At 50.1% G+C, this 17500-nt stretch overlaps 1 protein-coding gene across 1 annotated transcript in view; it reads left to right on the top strand.

Annotated features, from left to right (window-relative positions):
* The window catches only part of LOC147015811 (uncharacterized), a 120228-nt gene that overhangs the window by 59309 nt on the left and 43419 nt on the right, over nt 1-17500 (top strand). The window contains exon 8 of the mRNA XM_085849122.1: nt 5103-5212. Within this exon, the coding sequence (XP_085705248.1) occupies nt 5103-5212 (110 nt within the window). The remainder of the gene's footprint in view (nt 1-5102; nt 5213-17500) is intronic.

Genomic DNA, 17500 nt, shown 5'->3' with positions numbered 1-17500 from the left:
GTTCCCAATTCGTAGTGTCTTTTCCATTATTAGTCCAGCGTTGCCTTCACGTTGTTTACCTCACGTGATTTGCTCTGTTAGTCAATGCATACTTTGCAGCTCTGCTCAGCTGCACCTGATCAGATAGCATTAAGACCAGTACACATCGAGGGCATGAGCCCCCCCATTCCCCCTTTGATATCGTCGTCCAAAGGTAAGGTAACCATGCAAAGTAGTGCTACTCTGCCAGGATTGGTGGTCCCAATCGGCATTCGTGGTTGATCAGAAACCCGCCGAATTGCGGAGTTACCTGTGGCTGGTGGCCTCAGGACTGGGACTTTGGGAGGAACTAGAGTGCTTCCCCTCATGGCGAACCTCTAACCCCAGCCCCTAACAATATTGTTGCGGGCCGGGGGTTGTGTGAGAAGACCACCGGGGGGGGAAGCTATCTCAGGTTCCCACCAGATTCACCGTAATTGCAGGCCGTCACACACGGATAATTCCATTATGCGGCAGATCGCTAACCGACAGTGAACGCCAATAACTCTACCGCATCACCTAGGGCAGCGTTTCTCAACCGGGGGCCGTGCCCCCCCCAAGGGGGCCATCGGCCTTCGACCGGGGGGGCCATGAGCAGACGCCGAAAAGCTGCGATTGAGAATGTAGAAGCTTGTAATGTACAATTAAGGTGACGAGTCTCCGGTCATAGTGTCAAAGTAAAAAGGGTAGATGAGTTTAACCACGATTTTAAAAGAGAAGGCGGAGCCCACAGAGCATTCATAGTAAACCACTGTTTACAAAAACGTTAAAAAAAAATTTTTTTCAATTTTTTTCTCAGATGTTGAAGGTTCGAAAATGGAATGACAGCTATGTCAATTTTGGATTCACGAATGTCAGTCGAGATGGCGTGGACTGCGCGCAATGTCTGCACTGCTCGGTCGTGACGTCAAATGCGTCACTACGTCCTTCCAAACTTTCAAACCATCACGACAAGATGCATCCCGGAAGGAAGGAAGATGATATCGATGCTCTGTCTGCGACACTATCACGATATGACCGTGAAGCGACACGTCCCAAATTTGGATTCCGGCCAGAAGAAAAACCTGCTCTTCAATCCAGCTACGAAGTGGCATACTGAATTGCGAAGTGCAAGAAGCCGCACGCTATTGCTGAGGACCTTATCAAGCCATGTACAGAGAAAATGGTGGAATTGATGATCGGACCAGAGGCGAAAAAGATGATCCAGCAAGTTTCGCTCTCTAATGACGCGATCTGACGACGGATTGACGACATGGCCGCTAATGTGTGCCGTCAAGTTTGCTCCGAAATCAAACAAAGCACGCTCCAGGCTGGCCTTCAATTAGACGAGTCTACCGACACCGCCCTGGAGAGCCAGTTGATCGCCTCCGCTCGCTACGAGAGAAAGGGAAAGATGAAGGAAGAGTTCTTGTTCTGCAATACCCTACCAACCACAACGACAGCGGCAGATATCAAAGGTATTGTGGACTCTTGTTTTTTTTTTTTGTTTTTTTTTGTATTTTTTTTTTTTGTAAGCTAATGGACTCGGTTGGCAGAATTTCAAGCACATTTGTACTGATGCTGTCCCAGCGATGGTCGGCATCAGAGGAGGGTTCGTCACGCTTGTGAAGAACGAATGGCCCCATGTGACGTCCTCCCACTGTTCGCTACACCGATACGCTCTTGTGTCAAAGACTCTTCCGCCTCGTTTGCTGGAAGTCATGGACGTCGCGGTCAAAGTGATCAACTTCATTCGTGCGAAGGCCAAAAATCATCGGCTCTTCCAACTCCTGGCCAACGAAATGGGAGCGGAACATGTTGGACTTCTGTTCCACACCAAATTCCGTTGGCTATCGAGGGGAAAATGCCTCTCTCGGCTGTATGAACTCCGGGTTGAGGTGGAAATCTTCCTGCGAGACAACGAAAACAACCTCCATGTCCACTTCGACAATGAAGAATTCGTCATGATGCTCGCCTACCTGGCCGATATATTCGGCTGACTCAATGAAATGAACCAGTCCTTGCAAGGCCGTGATGTGACAGTCAGTGACGTTCAAGACAAACTTGCGGGACTGTCTGTTAGAATGGAAGTCTGGCAGGCACGAATCGAGGCCGGGTCCACTGCCTCGTTTCCTTTCTTGGACGAGCACCTGCAGACGTAGAGGATTGAGGTTCCCATCGGCATCGAAGATTGCATCACTAGACATCTCGACAATCTCTCCGCTGAGTTCAAATCGTATTTCGATGATGCACCGTTGGATGTTCCGTGGCACAAAGTCCCGTTTAACGCCAAAATTGAACCTACTGAAGAGGAAGCAGAGGAGCTGGCAGAGTTGAAGGTTTCAAAAGCAATGAAGCTGGTCTTCAGTAACAAAGAAGACCACTCCACCTTCTGGTTGTCTGTTCAGGATGCGTATTCACTACTCAGCAAGAAGGCATCCGTAATGCTCATTCAATTCGCCACAACATATCTTTGCGAATCTGGATTTTCTGACCTTGCGACCATTAAAACGAAGTCCAGAAACCGTCTTGACGTTGGGAACGATATTCGCCTTGCTGTGTCCAAGACGGAGCCGGACATAAGAGGCCTCGTCGGACAAGCCCAACAGCAAGTGTCTCGTTGATTGTATTGCTAAGAAAAAATGTTTACTTTGATTTATCTTTTAAGACTGAGTAAATAAATTTCATAAAACGAAATCTGCATCTTTTATTGAAGGGCAGGGGACCACGAATGTTAAGCGACTCAGTAGGGGGACCATGGGCCATCAAAGGTTGAGAAACGCTGACCCAGATAGAATTAAAGGCCTAGAGAAACGCTGACCTAGATCAGTAAAGTGATCCCGTCTTTCGGTTAACTTGGTTACCTAATTCATCACGTGATTTAATTACCGGGAACACGCCCTCGGTACGCCTTGTCTGAACAGGATCACTTTACCGGATCGGATGCAGCCGAGCGACACTGCCAAGGACGTACCGGCTAAAAGGAATGGATTGTTGGAAACAAAGTCCTGGCTAAGTTAAGATACGGACCATGCTGACAATAAGCTGGGAACATTTCTACAAAGGGATTTATTAACAAGCAGGCGAGGAAAGATATGTGGCACTGTGAATGTAGCTTTTATTGTTGTCTGCAGCAGGAAAAGGAAGAAATGTGAGAGGTGCGGCAATATACAAGCAACTTACAAAAGCAGACACAGAGCAGAGTTATTCAGATATAATTATTGTACAGTCTTAACTTAAACGAGGACAGGTGCAGCAGCAGCACACACACACACACACACACACACACACACACACACACACACACCCTGATGGAGAGGAGATGAGGTTAACGGTCTCTCAATACCTTGTACGATTTCCCGATCGTGTCATCAATACGTTTTGGGGGGATGCTTCATTGGGCGATACCTCTCTGACAGCTGGTGCGTCGTCTCTTGCTTCGTGCAGCTCGTGTCGGTCCAGAGAATGAGACGCGACCATCGGGCATGAAGGGAGGAACCTGGGTGGGGCCAAAAACCAATGGGTGGAGAGAGAGGTGGAACCAGCAGGCGAATTGGTAAAGAGGGCGGAGCCAGCAGGCGAATTCGTCAAGGTCGGAGCCAGCAGGAAAATGGGTAGGTTGTCGATCCCAAGCCAGACAGAACGAGCCAACAGGAATGAAGAAAGGAACGATGGACAGGAACGACACTTGAACGCCTTAGGAACGACGACAACTCTGGAACGACACGGCAGAAACGATGAGCAGGAACGACGACTACTCTCCCCCAGCCACCCCGCGACCCGTCCTTTTATAGATCCGGTGGTGCGGGGTGTGGGCGATGACCCGAAGCGGTGTCGTCACCTGAATCGAGCGCTCTTGTTGGGCCCCGGCCAGCACACGGGCCAGTCGCCATGACAGGAAGCGGCTCTGCTTCACTTCCGGCCAGATTGTTCCAAGCTGTGGAATTGTCTTGCTCTGAGCAGCGTGATATGAATTGCCTTGCATCAAACTCCGTGCCGTGTCCCGGCGACCCACGGTTGGCGCTGGTCAATGTGCTTGCTCCATGGTGCACCATGCAGCCCGAGCGATCTAGCCGCACAGCATGCCTCTGCCTGGTAGCAGCTGCATTGAGGCAGAGTTGCGGGAGGATGTCTGCCGTCCTCGGGAGACATTTGTTGCCGTCGTGGTGAGCTAAGACAGATGGCAAGATGTTATTGTAACCCCATGCGCAGAACCGACCAAAGATGTGTGTTATTCGTGTCTCGTTCTGCACGATGATAAAGTATCGAGTCCGCCATTAAGCACGTGGCCAGCGCGTGGGTCCACCCGCCATCCATCATCGTGTTCACTGTTATCAAAGGCGGTGGGATGCACAGTGCCAGCCCTGATCTGTGTCAGGGAATTGAGGAAAATGTTTGGATACAATTATGTATGTTATGTAGGGTTGAGTTGAAGAAGATAGATATAATTATGAAATGCAGAAATGGGTTGAAAAGAACACGACTCCTGCGTCCTGTACTGTGGGTGGAGGTTGTGTATTGTTTGCTTCTATGGTTGGCCTTCACGAAGATGCATATGCTGAAGGTGTGGCTGCAGTTTTTTACAGGCAGCTGTCTGAGTGCAGTTCCTGCTTTGATTTATTTCAGGAAGAAAAGGAAAAGAGTAGGAATGAAGATAGAGATATAATCAGACCTAACTATGAGATCCACACAACGCACTGTCCCATTGTCCCACTCGACAAAAGGGAAGGGACTCGCTGAACGTATATTAATAGAATAACTGTCTTGGGACCGCTGTATGATGGCTGTTATTGCTTTGGAGGGATGCGGTTCCCAGAACCACAACAATATATTGAAAGACCAGCTCCACATCAGAAGCAGATGGTGTTTTGGAAAGAGCAGTCTGAATTGATGTAAATCCTAAGAAGTCAAAGCATTATCTTTGGGAACTTCATTCCGTTCATCAAAGTGGCTACCCTCTAAATCCTTCAAGCAAATCCCACTCAGATGCCTGTTATCTTTTAATGATAATGTGGTTCGGGTACACTATATCATTATTCCAGGGAACTTCTGTGTGCTGGCAATCCATAATGCAGTTTTGAATCATCTTTTTCCCACATTCACAGGTCGGATGTGAGTACACACCCCTCATGTGCTCCTTCATGTGTAACACCAGCTGTAACGGTGGCATGAACCGCAGGCCCATCCTTTTGGTACTCACTTTGGAGACCTCAAAGTAAGGAATCTGGATTTACCTTCTGTTGTCATTGAGCTACCTTTTTTTTTGTTAAAGAACTTTCTTGTTCCTTTAAAAAAAATTATTATTATTACAACATCATTATAATTATAACAAGTGCCTTCAGAGAGTATTATGTTTGTTGGGGGGTGGGTTAGATATTTCTATGGAGCAGATTGGAATGTATAGAGTAGCATGGTCCATGTACGAGTAGTTAGCCATCTTAATGTAAGAAGTAGAGAATTGTTAGCTTAAGAATTGTCTCATTTGAATGTGCACCATTCAGAGGATGGTGCGTGGTAATAGGGATTATGGTGAAGGAAATTGTGCTGTTTGACCTCTGAAAACCTCTACTGGGGGGCGCTGGGGAACTTGGCATGCAAATGGGGCGGAGCTAGAGACACCTACCTGGGGCTGGGTTGGAGCTCGGATCGCCAAAGGGGGGGGGGTGCAGTTTTTTTTGTTGCCCTGAGAAGGAGTAGCTTGATCTGGCATTTGGAAGTCGGAGGACGGAGAGAGGCTGAGGAGAGAGTGTGGAGAGCTTTCTCAAGAGGTCACCTGCCTACCTACCTCTGCCAATTTTGTCTGGCTGTCTTCGCCCTGTGCTTGTTCGTCCTGCCGGTCTGCCTACCTTTTTGTCAACCTGCCCATGTGCCTTTGTGTCATTGTCCTGCTCATCGCCTACTCATCCCTCAGTTTTGTCCCTTTCCCGTCCGTGACTGAATCTGGTGTGTGGCGCCATAGTTTTTATTCACATTGTAAGTAATTATTTATCGATTCGGTATTCCCCCTTCCGTCCCTATCCCAACCCACCGTCGTCTCCTCACAATCACCATTCCCCTGGTTGCTTGTGGTTTGGGAATAAACCCATTGATTTTAAAAAGAGCGAAGTTTCTCATGTTTCTCCTCACGACCCACACGCACGTTGTCCACCATTGACTCAAAACGTCTCCACTGGAGTTAAGCCGTTCGGAATATTGCAGGACTTTAACCTCCCGTGCAAAGAGCTCGATATTAGTTGAGCCATTGACGCTGCAGTATTTGCACCCCTTGCCTTTTTCACATTTTTTTTTTTTGTTGCAGCGTCAATTTGAAATTGATTATTTATTTATTTATTTTGTTCTTCATCTACACATCATACCCCATAATGTATAATGTCAGTCAAATTTTTGTTTTAGAAATTTTTACAAATTCATTAAAAATATGACTGTGTGTCCTAAAGCTCACCTGGATCAGGAGCAACAGTCACTCAAATCTCCTGCAGACCCCCTTCAACGTGTGTGTGTGTGTGTGTGTGTGTGTGTGTGTGTGTGTGTGTGTGTGTGTGTGTGTGTGTGTGTGTGTGTGTGTGTGTGTGTGTGTGTGTGTGTGTGTGTGTGTGTGTGTGTGTGTGTGTGTGTGTGTGTGTGTGTGTGTGTGTGCATATTGTTACGAATTTCGGTCCGCCTGGCGTGCGATCGGCCACGTAACTCGAATCGCGACCGCGTCGCCCACCGGAACAGACAATTCAGTCGTGACCCTCCCGGAACAACGCCGGGAGCTAGTCACGGGTGGGTCTTTCGACCTCACCACAATCATGCCAATTGGCCACCCGCGCAGGATAAGGTTGTTCGCCAAACTCGACCTACCTAATTACCTGCGCGAGTAGTTAACCGGGCGATCGTACCTCGCCGCTGGCCGGCCTAGGACACGAACCGTTTAAGCGGTCCGTTCCGTGCTTCAGTGATAACCGAGCGGTGTTATCGCCGACCCCGACGGATGTGATTCTATTTACTGGGTGCTTACACCCTTCTACAAATTCCTTCCGTGATGCAAGATGGAACTTTCAAACAAGGGGAAGGACGCAACAAAACGGGGAACAGTTCAACAAGCACATTTATTTCACACTCAGACAAGGCACGTATTTACAGCCATACAGTAAATCATGCACGTAAGAACAGTAATACAGTGAAAGCAATTGAAGCGTTACAACCGAATATTTATTCACACATTTACTTAAACAGGTTTACTTTACAAGAAGGTGCCACCACATGCACTTACACAAAAGCAAAGAAAAGCCACCCTCAAAGACAAGGGTGGCAGACAGGTCCGTGGACCAAATGCACGTGGAACCTGGATGAGTGGCCAGCTCCACGAGACCGAAGGGTCTTACCCGCGCCCTCGTGGCGCGATGGCGGGCAAGCTGCAATGTCAGCGTAGCCGCGCCTGACTTCGTGCCCCTGGCGTGGCCGGTGAGCTCTCTCCGGCGTTCTCCGCGCAGGCACGTGTTTCACAGTCGGCACCATGGTTGGGGAGGGGAACGGACAGGGTTATCGGTGCTCTCTCAGCGCGGATGGGTGGAGGGGGGATTGTTGATACCCAGTATGGGAGGGTTGTTGAGGCTCTTTTAGCAATGTTGATGCCCTCCTGGCGAGATGGGGTTATCGGAGCTCTCTCAGCGCAAAGCTCGGTTTGGGAGAGGGGAACTGCTGCCGCTCCCTTCAGCGAGTTGGCGCTCTGGACCGCACTGGCTCCGGCAAAACTCCTCCTGGCTGTGGCCTCCACAACGCCCCTTCTCCTGCGGTGGTCCCCAGTCAGCCCTCTGGTTTGCCTCTGAGCCCTTCTCCGCGTCCCTGCTCCACTCAGCAACTCGCCCTCCTCGCCCCTCAACTTGGACCTGAACTTCGTTCCGAAGATGCTTCCTCTCCATCGACCCTCCCCCGTCTGCCGCGAGCTCCGTTGTGCTCGCCCTTATATTGGCCGGGGGAGTGGAAAAATCCAACCCCCGACCTATGACCTTCGACCTCTGGAAAGCATACCTGGTTGAAATCACCAGGGCCTTGCCCTGTCAGCGTGACCCCTGACTCCGGCAAATCGGCGTGGTAGGAATCGCCAAACCCTCGCCCTGTCAGCTTCAGCTTTACCCCTTCGAGCTGATTGTGGTGTTTAGCCCCGACCGCGCGGTTTCGATCCGGCTGAGGCGATGTGTGTGTATGCGGGTTTCACCGGGGCTTCTGTCCCGCTGAACCGATGCGTGTCATGCATAGAGTCCGTGCGCCACTCGGCTTCGTTTCGCCCGACCAGCCGATGTGTGTATGCAGGTTTCGCCGGGGCCTTTGTCCCGCCGAACCGATGCATGTAATGCACCGAGTCCGTCTGTGAAGGAGTTCATATGCAAATTTGAGGATCACATCGGGTTTGGAGGCGGGGCTACACCACCTGATGCTCAGCCATTGGACGGATGAAAAGTGGGCATGTATGATTCCTGATCTGACTTCTCCTTCAAAAGGATCCCATTCACAACCAATGGCATGACGTTCGGTAAGGTGTTCTATTTCTCTGTTGAAATCATGTCTGGACGTGGTAAAAATCACTGAACGGGCTTTGGACAGCGCGACTTCGGTGTTCACTCTGGGACGAAGGCAACTTGTTGTTTGCGGGTGGTGTTTGTTGATGGTCGTGGAGGGAGAAAGGCGAAGGTGCTGGGGGTTTGCTGTGGTGGTTTGGGGATGGTGTTGGTGGTGGCGATCTGGTTGTTGTGGGATGCTTGGTCCAAAATAATGATGGAGAAAAGAAAAACGGCGAACTCAAAGGATCACAGCCCTGTGAACATGGAAATTCCCTTTAAACAATGGTGGGGAAATCTAACTCCACATATACTTATCGGTATAACTGACCTGAGGACCTTCATGGTGACTTGCCAATTTCCACGGCCGCAACAATATATATATATATATATATATATATATATATATATATATATATATATATATATATATATATATATATATATATATATATATATATACATATATATATATATATATATACACACATATCATATTGTTTTGGCCACGGGTACCGAGACACCAGTTTGTCACTCGGGGATTAATCCCCGTTTGTCCTCGGAAAAGGCAGACCTGGGGCCACTGCTCACAATTGATGTTGTGGTACGGTGGGTTGATTTAGAACCACAATCGTCACCCAGTTAACCACGAGTTCCAGTGTCCACCGTCTAATTCTGCCGTTTAACGAGGTCATGTGGTTACCTGAACGGGGAGCACGCCCTCCGCAAAGCACCAATCTTATCTTGATTAGATCTTCATTAGGGCGGCCGAGCGTTTTAACCGCTGGTGCGTGCCGACTATTTTAGGTCTAATCTGTGGGAATTACCTCCCAGTCTATCTAGGTTCGGACAATGCTTGACCAATGTAATGTAATACCTCTGTAATACCAATGTAATACCTCTGAAGAGGCTACACGAATGGTGTTTTTCGCGGTGCGGGAAACACGGCCAGCACGACGCCCACACTGCACGAGACGTGTACGGAGGCCAATAAGGCCGACTCCACACCATGTTGGGCAGGATAAGAGTGTGCGGGTCGAAGCGGCTCGATCCTTTTTAACCACAATACCCAACACATATTGGTGTTCGCCCCTTGCACACGCTAGCGAAGTCATGTGAACGCGAGCGCTGGCCACGTGTGTAATGGTGGAACCGCGTGCACTGTATGGAACGTGCTTGAAAGCAGACTCGTATGCCGCTCGTGAGACGTGCATGGATTTATCCATGGCGATGTACCTTCGGTCCTCACTGGCAGCGGTGGATTCTCCACAGATGGTGAACGTTTTCTCGTCTCTGCGGCCAGCGAGGTTGCGATCGAGCCGAGGAATGTACAGTGCGAGCCACATTGGCGTGCACAGAACGAGCACGTTGATCGACGCTGGTTGAACGCCCGACCATGCGGGACCCTCGACCGGTCGTCCGGGGGTTTTTGCAGAATCGTTCGCGTCCCAATTTCGGTGTGGGCGATTCATGTCATCTCGTGGGTTCGGAGTGCAATATTGCCGCTGTTTGAGATGGCCTTGCCGGAAACAAAGTGAGGCGGTTTCTGGCCCAAGCTCGCGGGCCATGTGAGGGGTCGGGGCCAATCGGAGCGCCTGATTCGGGTGATTAAGTTTGGATTCGGCATGGTCCCTCCCCCCAAGCTGCGGGCCCTATAAAGGTCGGGGGAGTCCCCCCTGCTCAGTCAGTCTGTGTTTCCTGCTCCTCGTCTCCACCTCGCCTTATCGACACCGCCACAACCCGCCTCCTGCTCCCTGACTCCGCCTCCTCGTCTCTGCCCACACCACAACGACCCCACCCGCCGACCTGGTCCTGCCGACTACTCCACCCTCACCCTCTGGACTCCACCCCTTCTCCACTCAGGCTCCTCCTTCACGAACACAGTCTCCACATGTGCGGCTTGGGCCAGAGACAACGCGCCCATTGTCGGGTACCGCGCCCCAGAGCAGCCCCCCCCCCCGAAACGTATTGGTGGCACATCGTGCTATCGGGTGCACAGGTACCGAGATCATAGCCTCAACTCCCCCCCCCCTCCCTGGTTCTAAACTTCCTCTTCATCGGGTATTCTGTTTGTGTGTTTACTGGTGCCTGTCTGCCAAAGTAAGTCTGCAGAAGATCGTTATTGCTATTGTTATTATTTTCGCGTTAAGTCTGCTCTGTGTCCCCTTTTGTAAGTTGCTTGTTCATTGTCGCACCACACGCTTCTTTCTATCTCCTGCACAACACGCCCAAATAAATCTTCACTGTGCCACATATCTTTCCTCGCATGCTTGTAAATAAGTAATTATTATTACGAATGTTCCCTGCTCGTTTTTGTCTTTTCTTCCTTTGATCTAGCATGGTCCGAATCCTACTTTAGCCAGGACTTTATTCCCAACGATCCGTTCCTTTTCGCCGGTATGACCTTGGCAGCTGCATCCCATCCGGAAAAGTGATCCGATCCGGTAGAGTGATCCGGTTCAGACAAGGCGAACCGAGGCAGTATTCCCCGGTAATTAAATGACTTGATTAATTAGATAACCCGATTAACCCATAGACAGGAGGACCCTCGGTCACGCGGTTGAGTTATTGGCGTCCACGGTCGGTTAAGCGACCCACCGTGTCACGGAATTATCCTTGTGTGACGGCCTACAATTCTGGGGAGTCTGGTGGGAACCAGATAGCTTCCCCCACCTAGTGGTCTTATCAACCTACCCCCCCCCCCCGGCCCGCTACAGTTTGGTGTCAGGAGTGGGATGGACCCATAAAAAATTGCGGGATTCGAACCTGCAACAGTTTGGTACCTGGAATGGGATTTGATCCAGGGGTTTGCCTAGCAACCCCCCCTCCCCCCGAAATTAAGAGCAGGATTCAAATTTTATTTAAATATCGGTACGGACCATAGCCGACCAAGGCGAGCTGGTTCAGGTGGGTTTTGAGAGTACAATATTAGAGGACTCCGTTTCTCAGGACAATAGTTTTGAGGGAGATCATTCCCTGCAGCCATACCCAGAGGTAATGGGGGCAACCGCATCTATAACAATGCTTGAGGACCCCCTGCATCAAATTTACTTCACGGAGGACTTTGTGATCCCTTTCGGATCCACACCCGATCATAGCAGATCGGCTCCGCCAAAGCCATTGGACACAGACCAGTTGATTGAGATGAAACAAATGATGGAGCGTATGGAACTGGGGCGAAACCAACAGAGAGGTGATATGGAAAAAATGGAATGCAATATGCAAACACTGAAGGCGGAGCTGGCAGAGGTAAAGGGCGAAATGAAAAATATGGACCGGAATTTTACAAATGAGATCAGTACTGTACGTGAAGAAATGACCGAGTTGAGGGAGAGTATGGAAGGTGTTTTGACCGCAATGAAGATGGGTAAGGAAGAAGTGATGGATAAAATAACGGCGGTTGGACGAGAAGTGGATAAACTCGGACAGGGGATGACGGAAATAAAGAAAGGACAAGGGCAATTAAGAGTGGAGATTGGAAGAACACAAACTCGATACAAAATTTAAAACAAGGCCAGCTGGAAACAAGGGGGGAATTGGGGGCCGTAAAAGAAGAGTGTAAAATGAGACACTAAGAAATTACGAAAATGGTTAAAGAGATGGGTCGGAAGGTTGAGATGAAGAATCACGAAATGGGGAAGTGATTAAAGAAACACGAGGACGAGACAAAGTGTTTTAGCAGAGCGAAGGAGGAATTAAAAGAGGTGACTGAGATGCAGGGAGACAGAGAACAGGTAATGGACAAATTGTACCAAATAAAAGAGATGCAGACACAAATAGAAATGGTAAGGGACTTTGAGGTTGAGCTTGTGGAATGTTTTGAGCCCCAATGCGAGGGTCGGATTAACCTCCCACAGGAACAAGGGGAGACGATATGCTCCCTCGAGGCAGACCGTGACGAGGTGAGTCCGGTAAGGCTGTGCAAGGTGGAGCGGCTGCATTGTACGAAAGAGCACATGCCGAGCTTTGGGGGGATAGAAGCCCCGGGATCTCTTGGGCTAACCCAAGCCCCCAGTGTGATTGTGCCGGATTGTGTGTCGGAACGTGAGTGGAGTGCAAATGACATGGCATGGATGAGTGCACGTGAGAAAATGGGACATGAACCGACCCAGACGGGAGTCGTGGGTCGTGTATTGGACACGAGTGGGAAGCCTTCTGAGCGGGATAAAGTTATTTCGGAAACCGCGCCGGCTCCACGGGACTCTGCGTGCGAGATCCAGTCCGTATTTTGCAAATCACCCAACCGCGGACGATTGCACGATGGGAAGCCAGCGTTGAAACGATCCGTGCCTGGTACAATACCAGAGCGCGGACAGCAAAAATGGAAGCGAACTGAGGGATTGATTGAATTTGGAAAAAGTATATCCCCGTGTGAGCTGTTAGGGAGTGCGTGTTTGAGAATGCTGCTGTTTGAGATGGCCTTGCCGAAACAAAGTGAGGCGGTTTCCGGCCTAAGCTGGCGGGCCACGTGAGGGGTCGGGGCCAATCGGAGCGCCCGATTCGGGTGATTACGTTTGGATTCGGCATGGTCCCTCCCCCTAGCTGCGGGCCCTATAAAGGTCGGGGGAGTCCTTCCTGCCCGGTCAGTCTGTGTTTCCTGCTCCTCGTCTCCACCTCGCCTTGTCGACACCGCCACGACCCGCCTCCTGCTCCTTGACTCCGCCTCCTCGTCTCTGCACACACCACAACGACCCCACCTCCAGGCCTACGGGGCCCCACGTACTGCGCGCCGTGAGTGGTGTTCGCGGAACGAGTCCCAATGGCGACACCGCCGGGCCCGTGTGTGTGGTAAATCTCGCGGAGCGGGCCGTGTGCGAGTGACGTCAGTGGGGATCTTGCAGCACCAAGGCCAGGTGTGTAACGCACGGTGGTTCACATGGGAGATGGCCCGAAAGCGAGCATTTAATGCAATTAACGGGTCGATGTTACGCCCTCATGTATCTGCGAAACGGAGGGTACGAGCGTGCTGTCGACCACCGCCCTGGAGGTGCAAGGCTCGCCAGGACTGACCACGAGTACATGATACCCGGCCAGGATGTAGCGAACATCCTCGCCTGGGGCAAAGGAGCATTAGTTAGGGGAAGGGTTTGGCATTGGATAGTCTGGCCTCATGGGGGTATAAGCAGTCCTCCATGGTTCCCGGTAACACGAGTTAGGGGAAATTTAGGTAAGAATTTAGAAATGGATTGGAGACATGGACAGACATGGAACGTGTAGTGGGGACGTAGCTTAGTGATATAGTTAAATTGAACGTGCATTAGAATAAGGGATGACAGGGAGCACGAGTTAGTTAGGGGGACATAGTTAGTAGAGTGTCAGTGTTGGAGTGAATTAAAAAAAAAAAAACATGAGTGAATGTGGGTCCGCGGGCCCGAGTGTGAATGGAGTGAATGTGGAATGCATGGTGTGAACGAATGATTGGGGCGAGGAGTGAATCCCACCCAAGGGAACACGGGGTTAGTGTAATGTTAGTTAGTGGGTTAGTTAAATTAACCAAAAGGGTGTCGTTTGGTTGTTGGTGTTGAACGAAGGCACGAAACCTTTTGTAGGGTGCAGGAGACTATTGACCGGCTGGGAGCGTGGCTGGTGAAATATGCGTACTAAGTAGAGGGCACCCCGGGCACTGAAGTCGTCGGCCAGAGCAGGCCATGGGTCCAAACGACCGAGTTAGTGTAATGGGCACGGGTACCCAAGGGAAGGACCTGGAGCGCCAAAATGCCACGTGGGCATCGACCGGGAAAATGCCAGGAAGGGCATTCCCCACGTTCATAGGCTCGGAGACAGCCTCAGCGACCCGGGGGTGCTGACGATTGAGTTTGGCAGGTGGGTAGACCTGCCAGTGGGGCCACGCTGCCCAGCCACGAAATTATGTAAGAGCACAGGAGAAAATTTGCGGGCCAGGCCTAAATTAATAACGAACACCAACACAGGCGACTGGAATCGTTGCGAGAACTGATAGTTTAAGGAGACAGGCATGTTGAAAAGCCCCGGGGATAGATTAAAGAATAATAAATGGAAGGATAGATAGACAACGTGTACCCCTTCACACCATCCATACCTTCACTCTTTGTAGGCTGCTGGACGCACCTTGGACATTTCTGAAACCTGTGGGAGCTATTCTAAGGCTGCATTTAGCCTCGAGACAGATTCACTTGTTTCTTCCTCAATCCTTTCAAAAGGGATCTTAGGGATTGGGAATAGATCGTTTGGACAGGTTCGTCGAACAAAGACGATAATGGGGTTAGGGACACAGGTAATTATAAATATAAAACTCCTTTTGTGTATAAAGGCCAGTTCAAATGGACTGTGGGACGGCGTGTGGCCTGCCGTGTTCGGGTGAGTTGCCTCCAGCAGCCAGGAAAAGAAAAGAAAAAAAATCCACCAAACAAAGGACCATTGAGGGCCCTGAAGACGCCTGATCATTGATTGGCTGCTACTGCACTCATCCCCGAATGTTGTCTTTATTGTGTTCTCTCCTCAAGTCACAGGTCCTGGGCCATGGGTAATGTAAATATTAGAAATGTCTATAGTTCTAACCCAGCTGTTTGTTTCGTTCAAATATCCGGAAATGTAGATAAGTTGTCCGTATGATCTGTTAGTTTAGTTACGCAACGCACGAGGTTATTTATTTTTGGGGCATGTATTCGAAATGTCGCACTTGGGGATCCGAAGGTAAAATGTACTAGGGGAACCTACACCTGCATGCCACACGAACGTTAACGACTCGGGTCGAGTCTCGCAAAAGGGAGGGGGTTGTTTTGCGGTTCTTGGAACCACATGCATACAAGAGATAAGTGTCCCAAGACAGTTATTCCATTATTATACGTGCAGATAGGCTGCAGGAATGGTGTTCTTCGCGGCGTAGGAAACACGGCCAGCACGACGCCCACGTTGCACGAGACTCATACGGACGCCAATAAGGCCGACTCCACTCCATGTTGGGCAGGATCCGAGTGTGCGGGTAGAAGCGGCTTGATCCTTTTAAACCTCAATACCCGACACATATTTCTGTTCGCCCCTCGCACACACTAGCGGAGTCATGTGAACGCGAGCGCTGGCCACGTGCGCAATGGCAGAACTGCGCGTACTGTATGGAATGTGCTGGAAAGCAGACACGTACGCTGCTTGTGACACATGCATGGATTTATCCATGGTGATGTACCTTCAGTCCTCGCTGGCAGTGGTGGATTCTCCACGGATGGTGAATGTCTTCTTGTCTCTGCGGCCAGCGAAACTGCGATCGAGCCGAGGAATGTACAGTGCGGGCCACGTTGGTGCGCGCGGAACGAGCGTGTTGATCGACGCTGGTCGAATGCCCGACCATGCGGGACCCTCGACCGGTCGCACAGAGGTTTTTGCAGGATGATTCGCGAGCCAATTTCGGTTTGGGCGATTCATGTCATCTCATGGGTTCGGAGTGCAATATTGCTGCTGTTTGAGATGGTCTTGCCTGAAACGAAGTGAGGCGGTTTCCGGTCTAAGCTGGTGGGTAACGTGAGGGGTCGGGGCCAATCGAGCGCCCGATTCGGGTGATTACGTTTGGATTCGGCATGGCTCCTCCACCCAAGCTGCAGGCCCTATAAAGGTCGGGGCAGTCCCTCTTGCCCGGTTGGTCTGTGTTTCCAGCTACTCGTCTCCGCCCACGCCTCGCCTCGTCGACACCACCATGACCCGCCTCCTGATCCTCGACTCCGCCTCCTCGTCTCCGCCCACACGATGATGACCCCACCTGCCTACCTGGTCCCGACTACTCCTCCACCCTCGCCCTCTGGACACCACCCCTTCTCCACTCAAGCTCCTCCTTCACGAACACAGTTTCCATACGTGCGGCTTGGACCAGAGACAACGCGCGCATTGTCAGGTACTGTACCCCGGAGCATCCCTCCCCTGAAATGAATTGGTGGCACGTCATGCTATCGGGCGCACAGTTACCGAGATCGTAGCCTCAACTCCCCCCCCCCTCCCTGGTTCTAAACTCCCTCTTCATCGGGTTGTGTGTGTGTGTGTGTGTGTGCGCGTGCATACGTGCGTGCGCATGTCCTGGCGCCTGTCTGCCGAAGTAAAACTGCAGAATATCGTTATTGTTATTGTTATTATGGTCGCGTTCAGTCTGCTCTGTGTCCCCTTTTCTAAGTTGCCTGTTCATTGTTGCACCACACGCTTCTTTCTTTCTCTGCTCAACACACCCCAATAAATCTTCACTGTGCCACATCTTTCCTCGCCTGCTTGTACATAAATAATTATTATTACGAATGTTCCCTGCTCGTTTTTGTCTTTTCTTCCATTGATCCAGCATGGTCTGAATCCTACTTTAGCCGGGACTTTATTCTCAACGATCCGTTCCTTTTAGCCGGTACATCCTTGTACGCGGTTGAGTTATTGGCGTCCACGGTCGGTTCAGCGACCCACTGAGTCACGGAATTATCCGTGAGCGACGGCCTACAATTCCGGGAGTCTGGTGGGAGATGACGTAACTTCCCCCCACCTTGCGGTCGTTCTTGCCATCGGACCCCGGCCTGCAACAATATATATATATATATATATATATATTTTTTTTTTTAAAATATATATTTTTATGTATATTCTATATATATATATATATAATGCATGAACAAACTTTGGTGCCTCACTGATGAAAGGGGGGGTGGGGGGGCTGAATACTTTAATGTAAATTATACATTTCTGCATGTCACTTTCAAATAATTTGTAAAATTTTCTAAAAACATGTTTTCAATTTTTCATTTCGGGTGATTTGTGTCAGTGACAATTTTTTAAGTTTTTTTTTTTTTTATTGAACCAATTTTAAATTCCCGCTTGGACACAGCAAAATGTGAAAAAGTCAAGGGGTGCGAATACTTTCTGAAGGCACTATACATAATCACAAAAATCCATAGTTGAATTAATGGGAAATGTACTGAAATGTGGATGACTCGGAATAGACACAGGCACATACCTGTTTGACA

Source organism: Eptatretus burgeri, chromosome 12 (genome assembly GCF_056783735.1).
Source record: "Eptatretus burgeri isolate ZD-2024b chromosome 12, Ebu_testis_v1, whole genome shotgun sequence".
Classification (NCBI taxonomy): Eukaryota; Metazoa; Chordata; class Myxini; order Myxiniformes; family Myxinidae; genus Eptatretus; species Eptatretus burgeri.
The sequence above is the reverse complement of the archived record's forward strand: the minus strand, read 5'-3'. Positions and strand labels throughout refer to the sequence as shown.